This window comes from Heliangelus exortis, chromosome 12 (assembly GCF_036169615.1).
Source record: "Heliangelus exortis chromosome 12, bHelExo1.hap1, whole genome shotgun sequence".
Lineage (NCBI taxonomy): Eukaryota > Metazoa > Chordata > Aves > Apodiformes > Trochilidae > Heliangelus > Heliangelus exortis.
In genome coordinates, this window is record NC_092433.1 from 12,704,441 (window position 1) to 12,728,528 (window position 24,088).

The 24,088-nt window shown below is 35.1% G+C and overlaps 1 protein-coding gene across 4 annotated transcripts in view; it reads right to left on the reverse strand.

Annotated features, from left to right (window-relative positions):
* The window catches only part of CFAP20DC (CFAP20 domain containing), a 50,931-nt gene that overhangs the window by 7,331 nt on the left and 19,512 nt on the right, over positions 1-24,088 (reverse strand). For 2 of the 4 annotated variants that reach the window (XM_071756137.1, XM_071756140.1), the window contains 7 exons: positions 23,011-23,147; positions 21,821-22,001; positions 21,134-21,277; positions 16,780-17,111; positions 15,286-15,699; positions 12,596-12,799; positions 6,530-6,591 (listed from right to left, as the gene is read on the reverse strand). In XM_071756137.1, the coding sequence (XP_071612238.1) occupies positions 6,530-6,591; positions 12,596-12,799; positions 15,286-15,699; positions 16,780-17,111; positions 21,134-21,277; positions 21,821-22,001; positions 23,011-23,147 (1,474 nt within the window). Of the gene's footprint in view, positions 1-1,962; positions 3,875-6,529; positions 6,592-12,595; positions 12,800-15,285; positions 15,700-16,779; positions 17,112-21,133; positions 21,278-21,820; positions 22,002-23,010; positions 23,148-24,088 lie in introns of those variants that run through there. The other 2 variants (XM_071756139.1, XM_071756138.1) reach the window with 2 other exon arrangements.

Consider the following 24,088-nt stretch of genomic DNA (forward strand, 5'->3'; position numbering starts at 1 on the left):
GGAGGGGGAATTTCTTTAAGAAGCCAATTTATCTCTTTAAAACAGAAAAGCTAATCATGCATTCTGACTGATTAAAGCCACGAGGCTATCAATGCCTCCAGCTGTAATCAATAGAATCAACATGCAATAATCTACAGCTTTCCTGACAACAATGCAGAATGCTGTATTTTGTCTTTTGACATTGTGAGTTGCACTGTATGAAAGCTCAGAAGAGTTTCCACACACAAAGCATCATGCACATTAAATGCTTGCACTAAAATTCTTTATTATTCTGAAAGCTATTCTCCATACCAAACTATAATAAAAAAACCCCATTCCATAGCCATGCTATATCATGGCCTTTTCTTAAAAGGTGTTATCAGAAGTTGTCATATATTGAAATATTACATAGCTGTACTGTGATGGAAAGCAAAAGAATCTTTTTGACTTCTGAACATTACTCTCCATTTTATGACAGTATATTAGGCTTCATACATACGTGTTACTTAATTAACTGAAATCAGATTACCTTTATGCCTATTTGGGTTCTGCTTTGTAATACATTAATGAACTATGCCTAATGGGAAGGTTTTTCAAATAGAAGCATTTCCATAGAAATAAACCCTTCAGTAATAGTTTCAGTAGGGAAGCAAGGACTTATGAAGGCTATTAACAACACAATGTGTTTGTGTTATGTACCAAATGCAACTGTACTTGAAAACATGTTGAAATAAAATTTCAGGTCCTGCCATTAAATATGTCTGTAATAACTGAGAAGTCATCTTAGCCTTAAATTGTCCATTATTCTATCTAAAATTCTTCACATTCAACTTCTGAACAGTCTTAAAGTTCTAAGATAAACCAAGAAACATTCAATACTTATTTATACAACAATAACTGTCCAGCATTACTCAACTCCAGGTGGAAAACCCAGCATCTTTATAATGGCAACTGAGTGAGTATAAAGGAGATGATGATGATATACTACCAAAAGAGTATAGAAAATATTTATACATACGAATCAAGTATTTTGAATACACATTTTAATAAAAATATTGAAAAATAATATAAATATACATGTCCATATGAAGTTGCATGAATTGAAAGCTTCATTTGAAGAAGATATATCCTAAATATTTGAGGAAAATCTGGCAATACAGTGATGATTAAAAATTGTAAGCTATGAGCCACATTGTATTATTCCACTGGAGTGTTATTGTAGTTTCAAAATACCATTAAATCAGCACAAACCAACGGTTATCGTTTCCTGCACATTTTTCACAGTGAGCTGCATTCTGACTATGAGTAATCTGTTAATCTGTTCTTTGCCTCACAATCTGTCAAAGTGACAGATTCATTCCATCCCTAATACATAATATCTTCATTTACTGTATGCCTTACAGGAACTTTTTCTGCTATCCCTAACATTTCGAAAATAGTGAGCATATTTACAAAATGTCTTTTCCCTTCCTCCAAACCACTTCAGCAAATCCAGGCTGCCAAATTCCATACCTCTAAAGGAAGAAAAGAGGCAATCTCAAAAAATAAATTACTTAATTGCCAGTGAATTTTTAATGAAAAAAAGATCATAAAAAGCACACGTGCAACTGTGCATGGAAGATTCGAATCTTCTGTTAAAGTAGTAAATCTGTAAATGAACTGATTTATGGGTGCTATGCAAGGATAACACAGGAAATGTAAATTCTACTTAGCAAACAAGATTATTTAGATAGCATGAGGTGCTATCACAAGTGTGTACAGTATAATCATGCTGACTGGTACTTCCTGAAACTTTGACCTCTTATTGCTATCCCATTTTTCTTTATCAAAATTCAAATGATTAACCTGTGCAGGTTATTAAAACACACACAGTCATCTACATCAGTCTAAAAATATGAATGACCTGAATCTGGAGGTTTAACAGCTTAACAATTACTATAGTGCTATCTGGTCAATGTTTAGCAGTTAAATACATGAAATTCCTACCATAGCTTCTGTTAAATTACAGTAATACTGCAGTTTACTTAAAGACTAAGTCTGTAGCTCATCACCTTTTCAATTAGATGTTTCCCATGCTATTTGCTTCACTTGTCACGTTCTTTTTCGGGCATATTATAGCCTGACAAATGCATCAGAACTTGCTAATTCAGATTAACAGCTGGAATACATATTGCAAATAACTTTAATTTGTGGATGAGTAAAGTAACTCAAAAAGTACAATGAAAAACCGAAGTACATTTTGTCATATATTATTGTTCACTTATTTTGACAACCGTTGTGTAATTTTATAATACTTCATCATGTAATATTGTCTGTTTTGCAGAAGTAATGGTGTTGTATGACTTTGATCTTCCAATGAATCATAAAAATAAATGTGCTTCTTTGTTTGCATAATTCAGTCTTTTAATTTGTTTTTAAAGTTATTCTGCTACTGAAGCCTTTGCTTGGAAATACAGGAGACAAAGACTTTTTGTGCCTGAATTTCATAGCATGCATGCTGAGGAAGTTCTGGGAACAGTGCAAATAAATGTAACAGCTACAATCCTTCATTTAGTGCATCATTTTGTAGGAGAGTTTAATCTTACTGAACCTCTCAATGGTACAGTAACACATCCATCAGCCATTGGAATGTTTAGTTTTCATCTGAGACAGATGAAAGAACCTGAATGGTAGTCTCAAAGCTGAACATACATTTAATACTGGAGAGTTTGCTGTGGATGTGTTCTTCTGCTGGAATCATTGATATATTATGCAAATTTCAGGTGCCGTGATAATGGCAATATGTATGGCAACATAGGCTTTTAAAAACTTATCTGAAGCCTTTAAAGAAAGCAAAAGAAGTAAAAGGAAATAATAAAGTGGTCAAAGTTATGCACAGGAACTAACAAGGGAGTACTAACAAGGGACTGAGCTCACAGCAGAGGCACAGACAGTAACTCAAAAGATCATTGCCATTGATTGACATACTAATTAAGTTCTGCAGGTTCCAACCACCCTTGGAAAAGAAGTCAGCCCCACATATATACAGAAGTTTGGGGATACTGTTGATTTTAGAGCTGTCAAAAAATGAAACCCACCAGACTCTAGCAGGGGCAGCAAAATTAAACTTCAGTTTAACAATTATTTTCATTGCTGAATGAAAAACAGCTTGATCACTCATTCTTTAGTTTGAGACCACTGATCAAATGACTTGATCATAAAATGATGCCTATGTTTTATGTGCAGATCTTAGATTTCTGGCTATAGTCCAAGCCAGCCAGACATTTACTGTCATCAAATCTCTGTGCCCACAATTCACTACAGAAACACAGCTTTTTTAGCACGAGGAGTTTAAATGTCTGCCTAAAACCTAACTGAAAATCCAGCTGTGAACATTTTGTAAGAAATTACTTAAGTAAAATATACTTCCTGTGAAAGGATAGCCAATGAAATGCTGAAATACCTGTGTCCTGGTTTATCAGTGGTTTCTGGGGAACAACTTTTCAGACTTCAGATGAACAGATTTTATTTGGTAATTTGGGAAAAGTTGAGCAGGATGCCAGGTGAGGGTCTGGTGAGGCAATGCTTATAAAGAGAGGTTTCAACTGCAAAAACACTCCCTCAAACAGAAAAATCAGCTTTTATCAGAACTGATAAAACAGAACATGAATTTTCTGTCATGCATTTGGAGAAGTTCAGTAAGTCTATTAATAAAATCAGGCTCCAGTGATGTTTTTCAGAGAAGATCTGTATTTTGCATTTCAGCATGTCCGGAATGCCTCTGGACTATCTACCTTCTTTCAGTCACAAATCTTCCTTTAACGAAACTTCCAAACCTTCCATGACACACAAGTATTTTGGAGGACAATTGCTTACCAAGTAGATGCAGGGTCCATAGCCATTTCCAGTCCCTGCACTGGAGGAGGAAGTAACAGATATTTACAGATTCTGATTTGGAGGGAAGACAGCAACCCTAAAGTTCAGCCAGGACCATGCAGCACATCAGTCAGTGGGACCTGCAGAGCTCTGAACACTGCACATCATCTTGCTCATCTGGCTCTGTAGCCTCTGCAGTCAGCCTGTCTCCTTTCATTAACTGGTTCTACACCTTGCAAAGCAGCATGATGTGGAGGTGATTTGTATTGCAGCAGCAATATTCTTGGCAGACTTATGACCTTTACCCAGTGGAACCAATGGAAAATGAGTCTAGCTGGGACTTTTTATTGACTCTATTCCATTATCTTCACAGGTGCTTTCTTTCCTGGCTTGTTCTTTTATCTTATTATGGACAGAAGCTCCATTTACTGGACAATAGCTTCTGCATTGTTCTCGTTTCATTTCCCAGAAAATATCACTACTATACCTTTTAAAGTTACTTCAGACTTGTCAAATTCTTTATCACTCTTTCCAACAAACTATCTGTTGTTTCAGGAAATGAAACATTGTTTCACATAACTCACTTCATGGCATAGCATTTGTACTCACTCATCTACATACAAGACATCAATTTTTCAAATATTGTGTGTGTTCCCCTTCATAGCTACAGTAGGCTTACAAAGATTTAGACATTTTCCACTTGCTCCTACATTGCCTATTACAATTGGCTTTAAAACACTTTAAGCACTAAGTTATAGGATTATCATTACTTTTATCTCCCTCTCATTTAGCTACACACCCTCTGTGAATAACATTACCTTTCATTTATATTGAAAAACACTAATGATGTGAATAATGGTATTCAAAGTTGCATCGTCTCCAATTTTTATATCATGATGCAAACTGACCTCATAATTTTGTCATCTTTTGTATTTACAGCCTAATAATGCTTTTCTGGCAGTTCACAAGGGATACTGAATTTATGAGGTACTTGCAAGTCAGGTATTTTATGAATTCTTTGCCTGCATTGCTCAAAGATGATTTCTTGAGAAATTTAAGTCTACTGTGTGTACTGGATTAAAATAGCATAAGAACCAAGTTGTAATTTATACTATTTTGTTTTAAATTTTATTATATGGATACACAGGCTTTCACTGTTGATCATATTAGGTTGATATGAAATGCTTTATTTTTACAGATAATGGTGTTCTGTTTTTCAGCATATGAAATGTACAGAGTACCAAACTGCTTTAGCACATGCAGAAAAATAACTTAATAAAACCTGACTCAGTCAATGCATGGGCAAAAAGAAGACAAATACATTAGCTTGCACTAAAATACAGGCAATTGTATGCCATCAGAATTATGAAACTGATTCTGGTCTGAAAAAATCCTCAACAGTGTCAGTCACAAGGTATCTGATTTGGTCATTGCATTACAGTCAAGTATCTCCATCCACTTTATCCATTGCAGGAACCCAGAAGGTCAGAGATAGTTCTTTTGATAACCAGCACCCAAAGCAGTGAGGTTTTCTAGACCAACACGAGCACTTTGATTTATATGTGAAACAGAACAGGATTCCAGGATTATACTTTAACTCCAGTAATATGGAAACAGCACTAGGAAATATATGGCTGCATGTTGCAGCAACTGAGGCTTCTGGGTGAATCTGAACAGCAATTTTCATAGTGTTCACTTCATAAAATCAATAAAGAAGATAACAAAAACGTGGATGGAAAATGAGACAAGTGAATAAAAACATCCATGTAAGGAGCAATGCACAGCATCCTGAACAAGTATCTGGCAGTGCATTATAAAACATTTTAGACTGTTGCTAAAAGATAAAAATGTTGCATCTGAAATGCCCTCTTAGCCCTCCCACCACACATACATTGTATAGTTAAGACTTGGACAAGCAAAATCCACATTAATTACACCAAGACAAAGTGAAAGAGAGCTACTCTTTAAAGTAAGTACACTTCTTGTTCAGGCTGTTAAAAATTGACAATGTGATGTTGGGTTTTACAGGGACAATGGAGTTCTGAAACGGGACAACTAACTTTGATGTCTGAATTTGATTATTTTCCCAAGTTACTTCCCCCCCTTGTATTCAAATCACCACCTTACCTAATATTAAAGTTATGGGGATCTTGTTGCTGATTCCAAACAAAACAGTCAGACAGGATCCCTTTGAACTGTCTCACAGCACTGTAACACCATGACCTGACTGACCTATCTATTGAAAAAAACCTGTTTAACTCAGTATCATTACAATCTTTTCTAACAAATGGATTCCCTAACAACTACAGTCATGTACAGAATTCTAGTTCTAAGCCCTCAAAACAGAGAGGAAGGGAGTGAGGGAGGGAGGGAGGGAGAAAGAAATCAGTGAGAATGTATTTATGTCAGATGAGGGAGATTTGCTGAATCGCACATCAAAGCAGGTGTAGGAGCAAAGCCTGTACCAAGTATTTTAAACACAAAGTGGTACACCCAAAACATACAGAATTCAGTTCTGCATCCCAGACCAAAGCAGCCATGCTGAGGACAATGACTACAACGAGCAATAGTAAAGCCCTCTGAGAGGAGGTTGCAATAGAAAAGAGATTTGAGATTAAATCCAGGAATGTCACATTTAATATTCGGAATGCTCTTAACTGAATCCTTACTGCCTGGGCTATAAATGGAATCTTACCGTGGGTTAGAATGAGAAAGTGGGCTCATTTCTTTCTGATAGTGATGCTCCTGACTGACGGGCTGTGGAAAACAAGAAATAACAGTGAGAATATAGCTTTGCAAATATTCTTTCGGGATGAGTAGTATATAAGAGATCTTTTATAAGCATACATGTTTTCAGCTTCTGATATAAGAGTTTTACAGTCTTTTTTCTTATCTGTGAAATTAAAAAAGGATATTCTGATCTTTACCGTACAAAACTACAATTAAACAGATGATTCTCATCTAGGTGGAAATACCTATGAAATGAGGAGTTGGCAACATGGCCATTTTTCTACTCTCTGTGACTGTTGGGACAGTCAGAAAACTTCAGAGGGGGAGAGGTGGCAAAGTCTCGTCTGATAGAAAAATCTGGACTGTATGTGTATAGAAATCATGGTTCAGGGACTGTCAGTAGGACCTGTGCAGAAGAACCAACCATTGTTAAGACTAGACCAAAGGTACCAGAGCTGGCAGGCATGGTTCCTCTTTACTCAGAAGCAATGCAATCTTAGCAGTCCCAAGTGAAGTTTACTGAGGCCTGTATGCTTCTCCATGGCACTGCCAATTTAAAATCTGGACTATGCCATTCATGAGCTGTATGACTATTCATAAAAAACATCATTTTCCAGATTTTTCAGAATTTACCAACCCACTGTACATCTGTGCCCCGAAGGCTTTAAAATACATTTGGTTTGTGCCATTAAAAAGTTATTTGCAAGAAGGATCAATATTCATAAACTAGTATCAAAATTCAGAAATACAAAGTATATAGGTAGTGCCTCCAGAAGAGACCCCCCTGCCACTATACCTCTATACTCTGTCACACACCTCTAAAGCAGTTCTAACCAAACCACCAAAGCAAATGCAAAAGTGAAAACCCAAGCATACATTAACAATACTTGTATTATTTAGTATGTGAAATGTTAAAAAAACCTCTTAGCATTATGAAAGTAATTGAGGGGGGTTTTTTTTGTACATAAATCAGTAACAAAATTAATACATTCTCATGGTTTCAGGAAACAAAGAAGGATGCTGTAAAATATATGTTCAGGCTGAATGACATCCTAATTACTCCCAATATAAGCCACTGCCTGGTGGTGGATAGTGCAATTCCCAAATGATGGCTAGGGGAAGACTGAGAATGAGACAGAAAGTGAATCAGTCAGTGTCTATGAACTGGAATATCTGTCTAAATAATTTTTAGTCTCATTTCATAGTAAAGAATAGTCTGCCTCAGTTTTGCAATTTGACTTGATGTGAGCAGATCCCTCCAGGGGTTGTCAAACTGAGCTCTCAGTCGGAATAATTCTGGGTTTAAATATCACTCCTCTTGTCTGTCAGACTTCAGTTCTGCCAGAACATTTTTGTGTTAAGTGGCTTTTTTTTTCCTTTTTTTTACTGAAACATCACACAAGAGGCCAGAAGAGCTTCGACAAATTAGGTATGAAACCTAGAAGTACTTTTTCAAATATTTTGCAGATCAAGGCTTATGTGACTGAATTTATATTTAGGAAGTTGCTTGGGGAACAAGTAATCTTTCTTGTCTGTGAGTACTCTTTACTCAGAAGACAGATCATGGTGAGAATATTTTGGAGTCTGCTAATGGAGAATTATGCCACTACAAGCTTTTAGAATGTATCAGTGAGCAATCTAGGTAGATGTTCCTTCCCCTTTCCATTTCTGACTGAGAATCAGGGGACATATGCAGGAAGACACCCTGAATTCTCTCATATAAGATCTTTCTCCAGAATATTTTCCTGTATCTGAAGTGGTGTCTGAAGTATGAAAACAGTTCTCCAAGAAATTGAATGGGCCAATTCCCTGACAGGGCAGGAAGGTCTCACTCGAATAAAGCAAGGCATTTAAGAACTAAGTTGTAAGTTTTTCAATTTTTCTTGGCCAGTATTTATATGCACGGGTATAAACTTCCCATTATACTCTGCAGTATCTAGATAAGTGTCATTCATATTGCTGCAAATCTAACAAGGAATTTCACTCACCTTAAGACTTAACAAAAATTTAGGTAAATGAAGGGGAAACAACGCATTTTAAAATACTTCTATATGCACATATTATTGATTTGGACCTGTGCCCCAGGCACATTTTACAAGGGTTTATAATTCTTCAAAGGAAATCCATTTTAAACTAGAAGTTCTTCTTATTTAAAACTGATAGCTAGTTCCTTTTTGGTTGCCATAGTTTACAACAGCTGCTAAACAACTTACACTTCAACCATTTCTCCTGATAGAATATATTCACTTCTTGGTAAACTACTGTAGGATATAAAGTACATTTTTAGAGTAGTTTAAAGGCATCTGTTCTAACTGCAGCTTAACGGAAAGACTGATCTATGAGCCTTTACAGTCAAGAGAATGTAAAATTACTTAGATCCACTAGAGCCACTAACATCAGAATTTTCAATTAATCTGGAAATCAGGCTAACAATGGCAATTTATGAAAAAAATAAATGCACTAAAAATGTGTTTTCTATATTAAATACTACTTTGATACATACTTTGCTGTCCAGTGTGATTATATCCTGCCCTGCCTTGCAAGAAATCATAGCTATTTAAAAAAGAAAGAAACACAAAAAACTGCCTTCTGGTGGTGCTGTTGCCATAGATTCCACTAAGGGACAAAAATGTCTAAAATGAACAATAATTTGGAATAAAAATACTTGATATCTATCTATGAAGGATGTCAGAGAAAGCAGTAGATACTAGTGTTTTATATAATCAGAAAGATACAATTTTAAAAGACATAAGCACGAAAGTTTAATCATGACAAATTCAAACTGTTCTTAATTTCTCAAATTACAATATGGGAATTATTTCTATTTCTTTTCTATATACTCCAATCTTAAAATAATTTTTCACGAGTAACTGGAAGATAGGTACAGATATATAGAATTTTTTTCCTGCTGTCTGTATCTCTAATTTTGGAAGGAGAGATCATTTGCAAATTCTCTTGGCTCAACTCAAGTGATGATGGTACTAAAGGTAAATGACAATTTTTTTTTTATTATTCTACACCTGTATTTTTTTTCATATTATAAATAAGGAATAAATATACATACAAGTAAAATTTAGTTAAAACTGGAAGCTGAAGAAACAATGACTTTACTCATTTTAGATCCTACAAGACCCTAGATGGCAGAAGATTGAAATCCAGATGAAGACACCTTTGGATCTATTCTGATCACTCTACCTATGCTGTATTTTGATCTTGAAGTCATGTAGACTGCTCATGCATTCAGTAACACATTTATTCCACATGTGAATGCTCTGTGTGGGGATTCACTGAAAACAACTCTATGAAATTATCTGACATATTTATACATTTGAAAGCCAGAGAGAAGAATGAGAACAGAATTAGACTGTATGCCTATCACAGGCTAATGAAGTGTTGAGCACCAACCAAAAACACTCAAAACCACACATCACAGATCATTCACTTCTAGATCTGAAGTGGGTCCCCCAGAGTACAGTGTCAGATCAATCCCTGCTGACTGCTTCTGGTATTTGTCAGGTGACCAGTTCCAAAGTCATTCAAGGTGGGCTTTATCAATATGCTGCTCATTTTTCAACAAACAGGTGCAATGGTCTTACATGTAAACAGTTTTCTTACCAATGGCAGTTTTATCAATTAAATTAGATATTTTAGATTTAGATTCCTTTTACATTTAATGTAGATTTAAATTTTTTTTTAGATACTAGGTATTTTCTACAGAGCGATCCTGACTATTATTAAGCATCTTACTGCACTTGAAATCTCTTTTAACTGAATCCCATGTATATTTTTTTCACTGTTTTGACAATTATATCAGACTAACTGGCCTACATTAACTTTTTTATTTCAGTTACTTGAATGCTGGCACAGCACCACTATTCTTGCAGTCTTCTGAAACCTTGTAAGCATATCAAGATATACTAAAATTTAACACCAGGATACCAAAAATGCTCCCCACTACTCTTTTAAAAGCTTCTGTGTTAATGCAACTTGGGGTGATTAAATTATAATTGTCTATAGCCCTCTTATACACTAAAGGCGTAGAAAACGAATTATCACTCACACATGAATACTCCAAATACTCCAATATTTTCCAAATACTGGAACAGAGTTGCATCAGGCAGTGTTAAGCACAAAATTCCATACTTCAAAAAAACTTGTACCACACCTATGAATAGCTGGTGCCACATCAGCTATCTCAGAAAGAACATATTAATTGAATTAATAGACACTTGAGGACTGACAGTGCACTGGTACAGTGCCTTTGCAGAAATGCAGAGGTATACAGGTAGGGAGGACCACAGAAGTTGTATTTCAGCAGTCCTTGTAGCAAGGGACTAAATGATTAGTCCTTATCTTAAAAAGATTAGGTCTGCTTTCTAATTTCTCATCTGGAAATGATGTTCTTTCTACTAAATCTTAAAACCTCAGTGCCTATCATTCAAAATGCAAAGGAGAAAACTGTCAAGGCTGTATGTGTAAGACACACCAACACTCCAGTCAGCTGAATGAAATTTGAAAAACTTCTCAAAGACAAATATGATCCCTTTCACACTTGATTTATGTAGAGAAAGATGGCCAATAGATTTCCAACACTAAAAACTACAGCTATATGAAATTACAATTTAAATGACTAACCTATTATATCTAACCACTTTTTAGACTGATGCTATTAGTCTGAAGCTAAAGAAGCTGATCAAGGCAGTAAGATCCAAGAGCTGCCTCTGCAATCACATTGTGCTTCACTGAATACCGAAACAGTACATTTAATTTTAAAAGTACATTTTGTTTTAGTCCTGTATTTTGTATTAACCAAATCTGACATGTCTAAATATTCTTATCTATTTCCTTATAATTAAAGTACTCAAAAATTAATGAGACTGCTGTTCTCTTTATTTCATTGAGTTCCATTTGTCAAGTCTTGCAGAGTTACACCATGTTTGAATTTATTTAATGCGTACTCTGAAAACACATCAGAAATATGATGAAACCAACTGAATGTGTAACGCTGATGTATCTCAAATAGTTAAAACCAACTAATGTTTCTCTGACAACCTGGAAGGTATTACTCTCTAAACCATACAGAATTATTCACTTATTTATTTACCTCTTTTCATTTGAAACTTTACCAGAGTACTACAAAGTTCCAATGCTGTGTTGATCATTCATTATGGAAAGATGGCTAATACAGGCTCTACAGATTCCTGGAGGTAATTTGCACCTACATTTTTCAGGCATTTAACATACAACAGTTTACAGTGGGGTAACACAGCAGTGTCTACTCTTCTAATGTTGGATCTGCCTCTGCGAGTTGGGTTTATGTGCTTGACTTGATAAGTAAAAACTATTTTGCTGAGATATAAATGGAGTATGAAGTTGTATAGTTCTGTAGCAGCTCCTGCAAGTACCTTTATATAGTTGCTAAAATGTTATTCAGTGACTTCATACATTCAGTGCTCTTTGGTGGACTGAAACACTCCTTATAATAGTACTCTGCCTCAGAGCAGCTGTGTGTGATTTTGTACCACTTTATAGCAGGACAAATAATGATACAAGGAGTAAAATACAGAAGGATGACATAGTAAGTGCTCAGAACTACTGCAGATTTTTGCCTCTGTTCTCCTGCTTCATCTCTTTAAACAGCTACCTTTTCAGTAATGAGACTTAATCATTGTAAGAAGCAATTATTTTCCATGACACTGTAACCAAGTTGCTGACTGGTTTATCTGGGTTTCATTCATTTTAGAAGTATTTTTTACTATTATATCACACACCTGCAGGTTGTCAGCCACTATTGTGACAAGCCCTACAGCCTGCATGATTATTTAGGATTCTAGGAAGGAAAATACATATATTAGGTTTGCTCTTTGTCCATGATGGTACTACAGAACCTGTTGGAAGTGCACACACTGATTAGTTCTAAAAACCGTTCGTTATGGTTTCAAAGCTACTCAAAGCAATTTTAATATTCAAGACCTCTGAGTCTCAGAACTGAGAGAAATTTTTAGAGAAAATACTGTAGTTTTAGACTTACTGGTGGGAAACAAGAGTTCCAGGTTCCTGTATCATCACTGCTTGTACTTATGCTAACATTGCAGTTGTCTATCTGGGATGCACTCAGCCCATGTGAGATCTCAGTATCCCTCAATTCTTCATTTTGTTGTCTCTTCATGCTAGCCAGCATCTGTAGTTCAGATGAGCTCAGTCTATTGGACTGGTAGCTTTCCCATTCATATTCCTATGAAATAAATTGGGAAAGTCAACAATACAGACAGGATCACTGAACAGAACATATGAATGAAACATACTCCTGGGAATCTCTTGGTGAATGTTCAAGAAGCTGCAACGCAAAAAAGAGAAACAAAACGTTTAGTAGATAAGATTAGTTATCAGATTTCTGTTCAGCTATGAAGATCAAGCATATTCTTCCTTCCTGTAATTATCTGCAAATAACACAGACATTATTGTGGACTGCACTTTGGATTCAGGATGTTTGATGAAGTTGCTGTTCCAATGCAATTAAAAACAAAAATAAAAGCAGGCTGTCAGAAGCTCAAAAATCCAGCAGCTAAAATTACTTAAGCACTAAATGCAAATCTTGAAATAAACCAAATAGCACAGTTAACATAGTATCACAAACACCACATTCAGTTATTTGTCAAGCACAGCATAAAATGTCTTCTGAAAGCTACACATGTCAGCACTGTATTTTAAAAGATCTCTTGGTAACTGGCTAGCATATAGATCTGAAAATAAACATCACTGTATTTCATTTTTCTTTAAAATCATTGGCTGAAAATATTACATGGGTTGAATTATTCAGCTCCACAGAGGTATGATGCATCCAGCCCACACAAGATACTATACATTGGCCATTGATTTCCTTATTTTAAGGAAAAATAAAGATATGTATTTCACATGTAAAGCGCTGACTCTCACTATAAAAAGTACATGACCTCAGTGCCGAAAGAGGAGGTTATTTTCAGTGGCACACAGTAATTTTTTCTTTTTAGAAAGTTCCATATACCTTAATAAACCTATATTTTCTAGGAATCAGAAAAGCACTACTGTCCATCTGATCCCCTTTTCTTGCTGGAATTCTTGTTTACCACCACTAAGTTTAAACCACCAGTATTTTATCTGTAAATTCCTATCAAAATAATTCTAATTTTTTTTTTTTCTCCTCAGCTTATTTCAAATTCTCACTGTGTTTTCTTTTCTTGCAGTGGTCTCACCATACAAATACCATGCTAAGAAAGGAATAAAGATTAATGACAAATTTCTCAAACATTGTGTACAGTAAACTCCTCACAATAAAGGAGAAATTGTTTGGACTAATTATTTCTGTCACTTCAGATGACTACTACAAAAAGGCTCTTCACAAAATTTATATTGCTTAGCCAATTTTCAAGAGAGAATTTGAAAACTGAATTTGAGATTAAGTTCACTTTGTAATTTAGGAGAAACTTCTGTTGTAAATAGTAATTTCTCAGTACTTGTAAATTTGTTTAAAATTAATATTTCATTTAGTAATTAAAAGCTTATTTTGTTTTTTTGCATATCCTTCCCTTTCGTTTAAGTATTTTTAGTAAGTACGTAAATCTTTTGCTAGATTAACCTTTTGTTTAAAGCATTTTTTCATATTAATGACATTTACATTCTTCTAGGTTCAAACGATTTATTCAGAATTGTTTGAATGTAGTTATACGTGCAGAAAACTTTAATTACCAACTATCTACATGCTTGCAATATTACCCAGAGGGATGTACTTCTTTCTTAATTAAAAATATTTGAATTTAATAATAGAGAACTCTATTAAAACATGAATAAAACATTGCAAGCAACTGGGTCCTTAAAGAGTATTAAGTAATTAGCAAATCGATTGTAGGAAGAGTTAGTTAAGCATTTTTTTTCTTTACGAGTCCTCCACATGAGCAGGTTGGAAGAACCTACTTCTCTGTAAACTCCCATGCTAATATTCTTTCACATGAAACTATCCTTTCAAATGTAAGTCTTAAAAAAAAAACAAAAAAAAACCAACATTGCTTCAAAACAGAAATAAAACAATTAAATGCCCACAGCCAAAAAAAAAAAAAAAACCAAAAAAACCACATTCCCATATTGTCTCACTGTACTTAATAATTATTATATGTCAGCACTTCTTTGCTTCTGACTCTGAAATTAACTGTCACAAGGCAAAGGCCACACACATACAAAAAGCAACTCCACCTTTCAGTGAAGACATTGCTACACTATGGACTGCTGGAAGGAAGCCTGTAGGGCACGCTGGGGAGGTGTCACTGGGTGCTTGCTCTGTCCTTGCACTGTTTTTTCCCCATCTACTTCTGCCCACTGCTGGAGAGGATATATATCTATATATTAATATATAGTTAATACATACATTCAAAGTCTGACAATTTTACTTTATAATGTTTCAGCCCAAAACTACTTTCTAACTCACATATTTCCAAAATATAAGTTGCTCGATGACACCTCATTTTATCTAGAAACCTCTGTGTTTCTGTATTATTTGGAGTACTATTTTGTCTGCACAAAAACCTATGAAATCTACTTTCAACAGACTAAGTTTAGTATTGTTATGATGAAACCAGACTATCTGTATGAAAGATGTATTATTTCTCACTTCATGCAAATATGTTTATCTAATATAGCTTCTTTATAGAATCTAATAATGTAATTTCAAAGAAAAAAAAATTCACTTACCTGAGTCTGTGTTGTCAGGCATGAATTTTCTCTTGAGATTTTCCTCAGAGATTTTTTATTGATGGATCTTTTTAATTGACCAGAAACTCCTTGATAACTTTCAGTTTTTTCAGATCCATTTGGAATTACTTTAAAGAACTCAGATTTACTTCCAGTTGGAGAACGAGAAAGGGTGGGCTTTAAGCTTCTCTGAGAGCTAACAGAATCTCTTGTTCTCTCAGTGGAACTCTGTGGTTTTGGTAAGATGGTCTCTTCAAGGTTCTGCTTCCTGTCTCCCTTATTCTTCCAGTATTCATCTCTCCATGACATACTCTTTAATGGGATCTCTCCAGAAACTGCTGATTCAGATGTTCCTTCTCTGCTGTGGCAGATCTCAAAGTTCTCAGTACCCTGGATGCATTCATTGTTGTCATCCTAAACCCAGGAAACAAAGCAAGAAAGATGCCCATGTTTAGAATGCTGGTAACTTCCCAAACCTCTGTGTAGTCCATTTAAATTTTAGGATGTACCTGAATTTCAAAGAAAGCTGTAATACAATGATCATGATAAACAATAACAGTGTGAAAACCTGTAACAATGTAGCTTATTTCAGCCAATAAGACTAACATTTTTTAAAATACTGCACGAATAAATAGAATTTAGTCAGTGAAATACTCTGCCATATAAGTGCAATAGGAAACATGTTATGGTTGGGCTAAAGAATTTGGTAATTTTGCAAAGATACCTCAAACTGTGCTAACAGATACTAAGTTAGCAGTCACACGTTCAACCATGAGGACTTTACCAGGATCCTCTGTCCAGTTCTTGAAATAAAATTTAAGTAATGTAAAGTAGAGCAATTGAAATAGTAACTGTGCATCCAGACTATCAGTATAAAGCTGAATTCAAGATGCAACACAGAATGTATCTGTACGAGGAAGAAAATGAATTTGGGCAAAATATGACTGCTAAGTAATTTTTTTGTTCAGTGACTTCTTTCGCATGAAAGAAAGGCTTAACTATGAATTAGTAATATCTTAGTTAGACTGAGAAAAAAAACCTTGATAATTTGTTAGCTTGTTGAATATGTTTATTGTAATTATCTTCTAGCTTTGTAAGTCTAATGCATCTCCAGCCTCAGTGCTGATCCCATTTACTGCAGTCTGCATCCAAAGATACTGAGTGAAACAAAGGCTGTTCCCTAGCACACCTCTGGTACATAGACAAAACGAAGTTTTAATTTATATCACCTCCTAAGTCTTTTTAAAGAAGATAAGGATCTTTTACCAGTCACTTGTGCGTCAGCCTTCTAGACTGGTCATTAACATTGTGCCTTAAAAGCAGGAGCACTTGGCTACTGCTTAGACACAGAAACCTGACAAGACCAAATCTTCCTGTAGGTATATGTGGAAAAAATTATTTACAATCTCAGTCTAGCCTGGAGATGCAATCTCACCCTAGGAGTTTTAGGATGAAGACTACTTTATCGAGAATTATATGTACAAAGTGGCCTACCTCTTCACTGCTGTCTGCTCCTTCAAAGTTATCTTCAGTTTGAGTTTTCCCAGGTACTCCATTAATGTCTTGATTCAAATCCAAAGGGAAAATGCTACATTCTGGTGACGTATTTGGAGACTTCCCATGAAGCGCTGATCGAGGCCTTGATGAAAATGTGAAAATCTCTTTACTATCCACTTGGTGAGCATCTGTTTCATTGCTGTAGTGTTTAACAGAGGCATTCTGTGGTGAGGTTAAGCTGTGACAGGTTGAATCTTCAATAGCTACAAACTGCTCACTCCTATCCATCTGAATCTTCTCAGTGAAACTCTCTGGGAACACCCATTCATCTAAAACACATAATGCTTATTTTAATGCCAAATATATAAATCATGTTTTACCTTGATCACGGTCTTCTTTCTCTGGAAGGGAGAAATAAGCAAAATAAGTTTTTCTAATATAGAAATATTCTGCTTATCAGATTTATGCAGTTGGAAGAGGGAGGAGCATGCAATGAAAAAGATCTGTCTGCTTTTGAAGTGAGGCAAGGTTAATCAAAACATTTCTAGATCACAGCTCAAAACAATCCATAGGCTATGAAATACCACATGCAAGCCTCCAATTTCAAAATCTGAAACTGTTTAACTGTTAAAGATTTGAAACTGTTCAACTGATTTTCTTTCTAGGAAAACAATTTTATTAAAGTTGGCTATTTATCTCTTTCCGTAGGCATTTTTATGGGTGACATTTAAAGAAAAATAATCACATGCAGTTGTAGGAAAGTTCATATTACAGTATGCTTTTTCTTCATTGCTGAAATTCTACACTTTCTTTTATGTACAGAACTTACAGCTTAAATCTCAATTTCCAACTACAGCTCTGATGAAAAATGGTATGACATGAAAAATGTATGAAGATATCTGTTTCACCAAGCTTCCCTGAATACAGGCAGTACTAATCTGCCAATTTTAAAACAAACAATAAACTACAGAAATGGATTTAAAGATTGAGTGCACCAGATAAACATGAAAAAGCCATTTTTATACTCTGATTGTTAACTTATATATTACTGTTTGGAATGATGGTATAGAAAAAAAATGTCTATTTGATTGATTAAAACAAATCTCAAATAGCATCTGAGAAAAGGAGAATTGCTCAAGTATGCAATACTCCCTTATCTTCATTAAAGGTACTGTGGTGTGGATAATTCACTAAATCTTGAAACTTTCTGGCTCCATAAAACAAAGTTACCATGAACCATATTAAAAAAGGCTCAATAAAAATACTAAAAATGTACTAATAAAGTAGCACTGCAACAATAAAACGCTTTCAGTCACAGAAGACAGTAAGTTTACTACAGTGTTCTTCTCAGTTCTGTTAAAGTTAATTATCATTTCAGGTAGATTCACCAGCTTTGGGGGGAAAAAATAAGTCTGAATCACCATAAATGAAAGCAAAAGAAGAATGAGAATGCCAGGAGAAACATCTGTCTCGTTACCAGATTGCTGTGATTTTTTTCCAGTTTATTGTTCACAACCTAAAAAGTAGGAACCAGTGAAAAGAGGGATTTAACACACCTTGTACATTCATGGCTTGCACCTACTTGTTTCAGAAACTATTTTTTAGTCTTTACATGAAGACCAACTATAGTTAGACAAAGTTTTTCAAGTAAATTCTTTTGACATTAGATAATCATGTTGGTCTAAAACAATCCAGTAGATTACATCTATTATACATAAAAGAAGTCCATTCTATAAATATACAGAAATCTCACCTTCCTTTTAATTAATAAAAGACTTCTAAGGTGGATATGTAAGTAATGCTATTTATTTTACAAATATTTTGGACCAGTCTTTCCAAGAGCCTCAAGAAATAAATAAGACTATTCAAAACTTTTAAGAACCACCCTTCATTTTGTAAACCACATGGCTGTTTGTTCTGATCAGTAACTACAAGTTTTCAAAGGAGGATACTAGATTAGAATACTCCTGTCTTTGATCACTCAAGATGGTGTCATGGTCTTCTAATAACATATTTTTCTTAGTCAGGTAATTAGAATTACCTGTGACAGGTTGTACATGAATAAAACAAGCAAAACCATAAGAAAAAAAACTAAATTCCTGTCTGCACATCTCCAATATTAACCACAAACTCACATTCCGCTGTTTTTATGCTTTCACTATATATTAATGTCTACATAACCTGCACTTCTGAAGTAATCCCCCTTATAAAAATGAAACAAAAGAGAGATCTCATTAACTTTTCACATGAAGCTGAACACAATATTAGGATGGTTTGAGTACAAAGACCCACTTGATTTTGTGACCTAACGATTAAAAAATTATCTTGCTCTAAATCAGTATTTTCAGATAGCTAATCATTTGTCCAACAGGAAACCAGGCCCCCAAGTTTTCAAGTGTTGTGAATATCTTTGATCCTGGTGATGCCACATCTGTAATTTCAAAAAGTGCTGTGCAGAAATGTCACAAAAATGTTGCTTATCCACAAACTTCAATTGGCAGGAGAGCTTTCCTGTATATAAAGAGACCTTTTACCCAACTATCCTGGGTGCTAAGTCTGAAACACTCCTATCTCAAATTTTTCCAAGGCAAGGATATTAAAATTTCATCTTGATGCATTTTTCAGAACAACAAATATCCTCGGGACTTCCTGAGCTAAGAAATATTTTGGGTATTTTAGTTTTTCCTATCTCAACACTCTGCAGTCTTCTGACCAGTTTGGCACCCAGCCTTCTGCACTTTGCTTTAGCCATGTTTTACTAGATTTCAGTGGCAGTGCCTTGCTCGAGATATGTAGCATATACTTCTTTAGTATTCAGAAGGCTTTTTCCCCCATTATGAAATCAGATTTGACAAGTATCATGCTGTCTTTACAGTTTTCAAATATGCACTAATAGCTCAGACTGTGGTAATGAGCTCTCTACGGTACGGTTATACATTTAGTGTTCAACCTACTTCATGAGGATCTGGTAATTTTTATGCACACAGGACTGTGAATGAGTAGAGAGGAGTGGATTAATTTTTATTAGAGCCTACTGACTTAACAACCAACTTCCTTAACAGCCTCACCTGCCTATTCTAATTCTACAGAATGGATATTCTAATGCAACTTGTTGATGCTTAATCACAGACAAAATTTCATAATAAATGCTGATGCAAGAAAGGTGCTAAACCACTTTTTTTCCATGGTTTTAAGTCCATTTTTAATTGAGTATCAAAACACAAAAAAAATGTTAAGTAACAGTTTTTGTATGTATAGTATTTACCCTGAATATGTTGCTTTTTTAGGCTAACATTTGTTTCCAGAGATGCTGAAGTCATCTACTTGGAACAGTGGTAAGTTAAATGCAAATATGGGTTTGTATGTCCCAGTACTTATTTTTAATAAAATATGCTGAGGGAAGACAAAAGTCTGTGAGATTTTAACATGACATTTTATGTTGTCTACAGAGTTCAACAACTTCTGTAATCTGTAGTCAGTAAAGCATTTGGCTAACTATCTACAAGTGAAAGATTTGGACCAAACCAAATCTTGTTATCTCACCACCATAAACTATACTGGAATTTATTTTAAACTCAGTATTTCCATGTCAATTGTAATGAACAATTTCAAGTATCTTCTTAGCAAAATATGCAAATAACAATTAATCACAACATTGCAGAGAACAAGATAAATGCAAGAATGATCACCAAATCACCTAATTAGTTCTTCTACACAGTCAGAATCACACTAAAGCTTCTAATTGCAGTCTAACATTTTAATGAAGGTTTCCACATTGCATAAATAAGATTGGAAAATTATAAACAATGCTCATTTTATTTTTTCCCTTGCTGACGAATAATTTACCTTTGTAAAGGTATTGCACACCTGCTACAGAAGAAGACATGCTGATTTGAGCCTACAATAAATCTAAAAGATATTATAAATAGCAGTGACTAATTCTAAGCTCCCCTCATGAAATTTAAGTGTTTGTGGCAGAACTAATGCAGTGCTATCCCAAGATCACCACAGGATATGGTTACACAGGTCTCAAGAACAATGAATGGGTGATAAGAGACTAAGGGCCTTAATGCTAAATTTAATAGAGATGTAAAAAGTAATTTTTATTTCTTTCCCTTCAATCATGCAAGCATAGAATTTTCCCTTTTTATTCATTCAGTGCTCTGGTACTCTGCTTAATCCTGCAAATTTTTATCAATGTTCAAAAGCAATTCTGTTTGATTTCCATAATCCCCACAACACTGACACTATTTTTATGTGAACTGCTTCTGTGTCCTTTGAAATTTACAACAGATTGTCCCCTTCACCATGCATTACTGAGACGTAAAATAGCATAAAATGAGTACCATACCACTGATTATCTCCCATGTGCTTTTGCCTGCATTGTTTGGAGATAATCTATGACTGTTCTTTTCTGCTGATGGTCCTTGTGGTGAGATGAGCTGAAAATCTGCTCCTTCACTCTCAGAGTTTTTCTGAGTCTGAGTTGCAGGGTCTGAAATACAACCCAGAAGCTTATTAAATGCCTGTGAACACTCATATCATATGTTTTTCTTACTTGAAGCATGAAAAAAGAACATACAGAGCATTGTCCTGGGATCCAAACAACTTCAAAACATCACGGGAATCCTGAAGGGCAGCAAGAGTGTGACAGCCACAAGAAAGTAAAAATTTAACACTAGGTATGGATGGGCAAAACACAGAAGTTATAAAAACAGGCTTGCAAAAGTCTGCAAAATAAAGAGCCACTGCAGTACCCCAGTTTTATACACAGGAGGAGGGAAAGCAGAGTGTGTGTATAACCTGTGGCTACTGCCATGTGGTGGTGATCTCTGGCTCAAACCCTGCAGAGAAAACAAGCATTTTTTCATTTATACAGGAGAGTAAGGGACATTTTAATAAAAATGTCTTCAGTAACTAACAAGGTAGACAAAGGATTAGAAAAGCAGAGAATTAAGTCTTACATTCTGAAGTCAGAATCATGCAAAATTTTAGCATTTTTTGAACTCTCCACATATTCTTTGCTTTATGCTCTTACCATTTTGACACATGTCTTCAGTTGCTTGGCAAGTATTTCTTTTGCCTCCTTGATCTAAAGAATCATTGCATGGCGAGAGTGACAGCTCCAGTCTCTCAGTGTCTGGTACAGATATAATTCCCTTTCCTGAACTTTGAAGTTGGCATGATCTACTGCTTCTGCTACTCCAAGTCTTTTTTACCTTGAAAGGCAACATTTTAATGAAAGAAAAAAAGATTCCAAAATACTCAAAGGTAAACACACATTTTTATTTTTTATTTTTTCCCCCAAAGAAATGTTCTCACATATTTTTATTTTTTAAAAATATTATCTTTATAGGAAACTATGATAGATACAGCTCTGGGTAGAACCTTCAATCTTTGCAGTTTACTAAAAAGCCTGGGGTTATTTTTTGTCTGTGAGTGAAAGGAGAACAAGACAAAGCAAATGGAGAAAAATAGTAAAATTTAGTATCTGGATCAGATTCCTAAAACCTGCTAACTGTTTGCTGGCAGAGTGAGACCAGCAGTTTCCCTGGCACTGTGACTGACAGCATCAGTTGAGCTACTCTATGGCTGATGATGATCCACTGAGAGAGTACTGAAAAGCAGAGTTTCTGCTCTACACCATAGCTGTCATCATAAGGAGAAACATTTACCTACACACACACAAATTTCAGCAGTTATTTGTAAAATAACAGTGATAAGAAATCGGAATAATTTCAGTAGAAAGAGACCTCTGCAAGCCTAATTTTGAAATTAGATTAGCCCGTTCTGTCAAGTTTTGTTGTCTTTGGAAGTTCTGAAATTCCAATCTCTCTATGACCCTGTTCCAGTTCTAAACCACTTTATAGTTAAACCCATTCTGAGCTTCCCTGCAGCTTGGCCCTGCTGCCTCTTGTCCTTTCACTGAGCACCTCTTTGAAGAATCTGGGCCTGCCTTCTTTATAACCCTGCATTACCTGAAAAAAGTAACTAGATCCTCCCTTAGCCTTCTCTTGTGCAGGCTGAACAAACCCATGCCCTCTGCTGTAGCCACCCGTGCATTTTCCTTGCTCTCCAGTTGCAGGATCTCTCACCCTGGGGGTCCATGGCCAAACACAATACTCCAGACCCAGCCCTACGTCAGTTCTGTAAAAACCCTTTAGAGGAACCATATCAATCTCTTCCTTTGTAGAACTGGCAGCAGTGCTGCTGTAATTTCAGCCTTACCTCTCCAGATGCCTTTGTACTGACTCTTCTGTTTGAAGAGGGAGGTGGCCCAAGGATCTTTGATCCAAATGCAATATGTGATACATCCCGAGTTCTACTGCTGCGTGTATTGCCATGAGGTCTATCATCCAAGCTACCTAAGGCAAGAAAAATAAGGATTTATAAACCCCAATATGTGCACAGAATAAATATTCATACTTCTTTCAAATAAATGGAAATAAAAGAATTATGAATATTAAACATACAGAAAAATTATGTTCCTTTATATCCCAATCCCCAGAAATACGTAGGAATAGCAAATTTGATGAAAGTGTGTCAGCATACAAGCAAGAAACTCTTGATCTATTATATAAATGTATTTCTAATCGCCGTGCTTTAAAGATTTATTTATAGAGATACTATTTATAAACAAACAAACAAAAAAAATAGGTTTGCATGACTACTTTAAAAGTTCAGTGAAAATCTAATTTCTGGCAAGACAAAAAACCATTTCTAATTAATAAATAACAGAATAAATAAATAATAATGCAAGAAAACTGTGGCAAAAAACTGTCAAGGTATCACTTACAGCTCAGAGGATAACTATTTACATGTGCCTTGCATTTTAAAATTACTGAATCTACTCTATCACCAAAGCTGAAATGTGATAACATCCTCGAATGCTTTTAAGGTGTTCTACCTCTTTCCTTGTTTATTTTTCACTGTTTAAAATGTAGATATATTTTAAATTCTTTTCAATCAGAGAAAATGCCAACCAGTTTGCAAAACAAACAAAAAAAGGTAAACATGGAACAAAGGTGAATGTTATGAAAAAAATTTTAAAGATAAAGACAGAAAATCAGTTACATATCAATGTTATCACCAGGGCTGCAGACCTGCATGCAATATCTATATTCCTCTTTTTTAATTTGTCAAGATTGTAAGTGAAATCTCCTTTCAAGAGCTGACAAAAATGTTTATCTTCACATTAATTTGTAGTTAAAATTTACAATGACTGAAGATTTACTTCTTGCTACAACTTGTGTAAAAATTGTTAACTTCTTTTAGAGATCCAACACCTTCATAAAACAATAAAGCA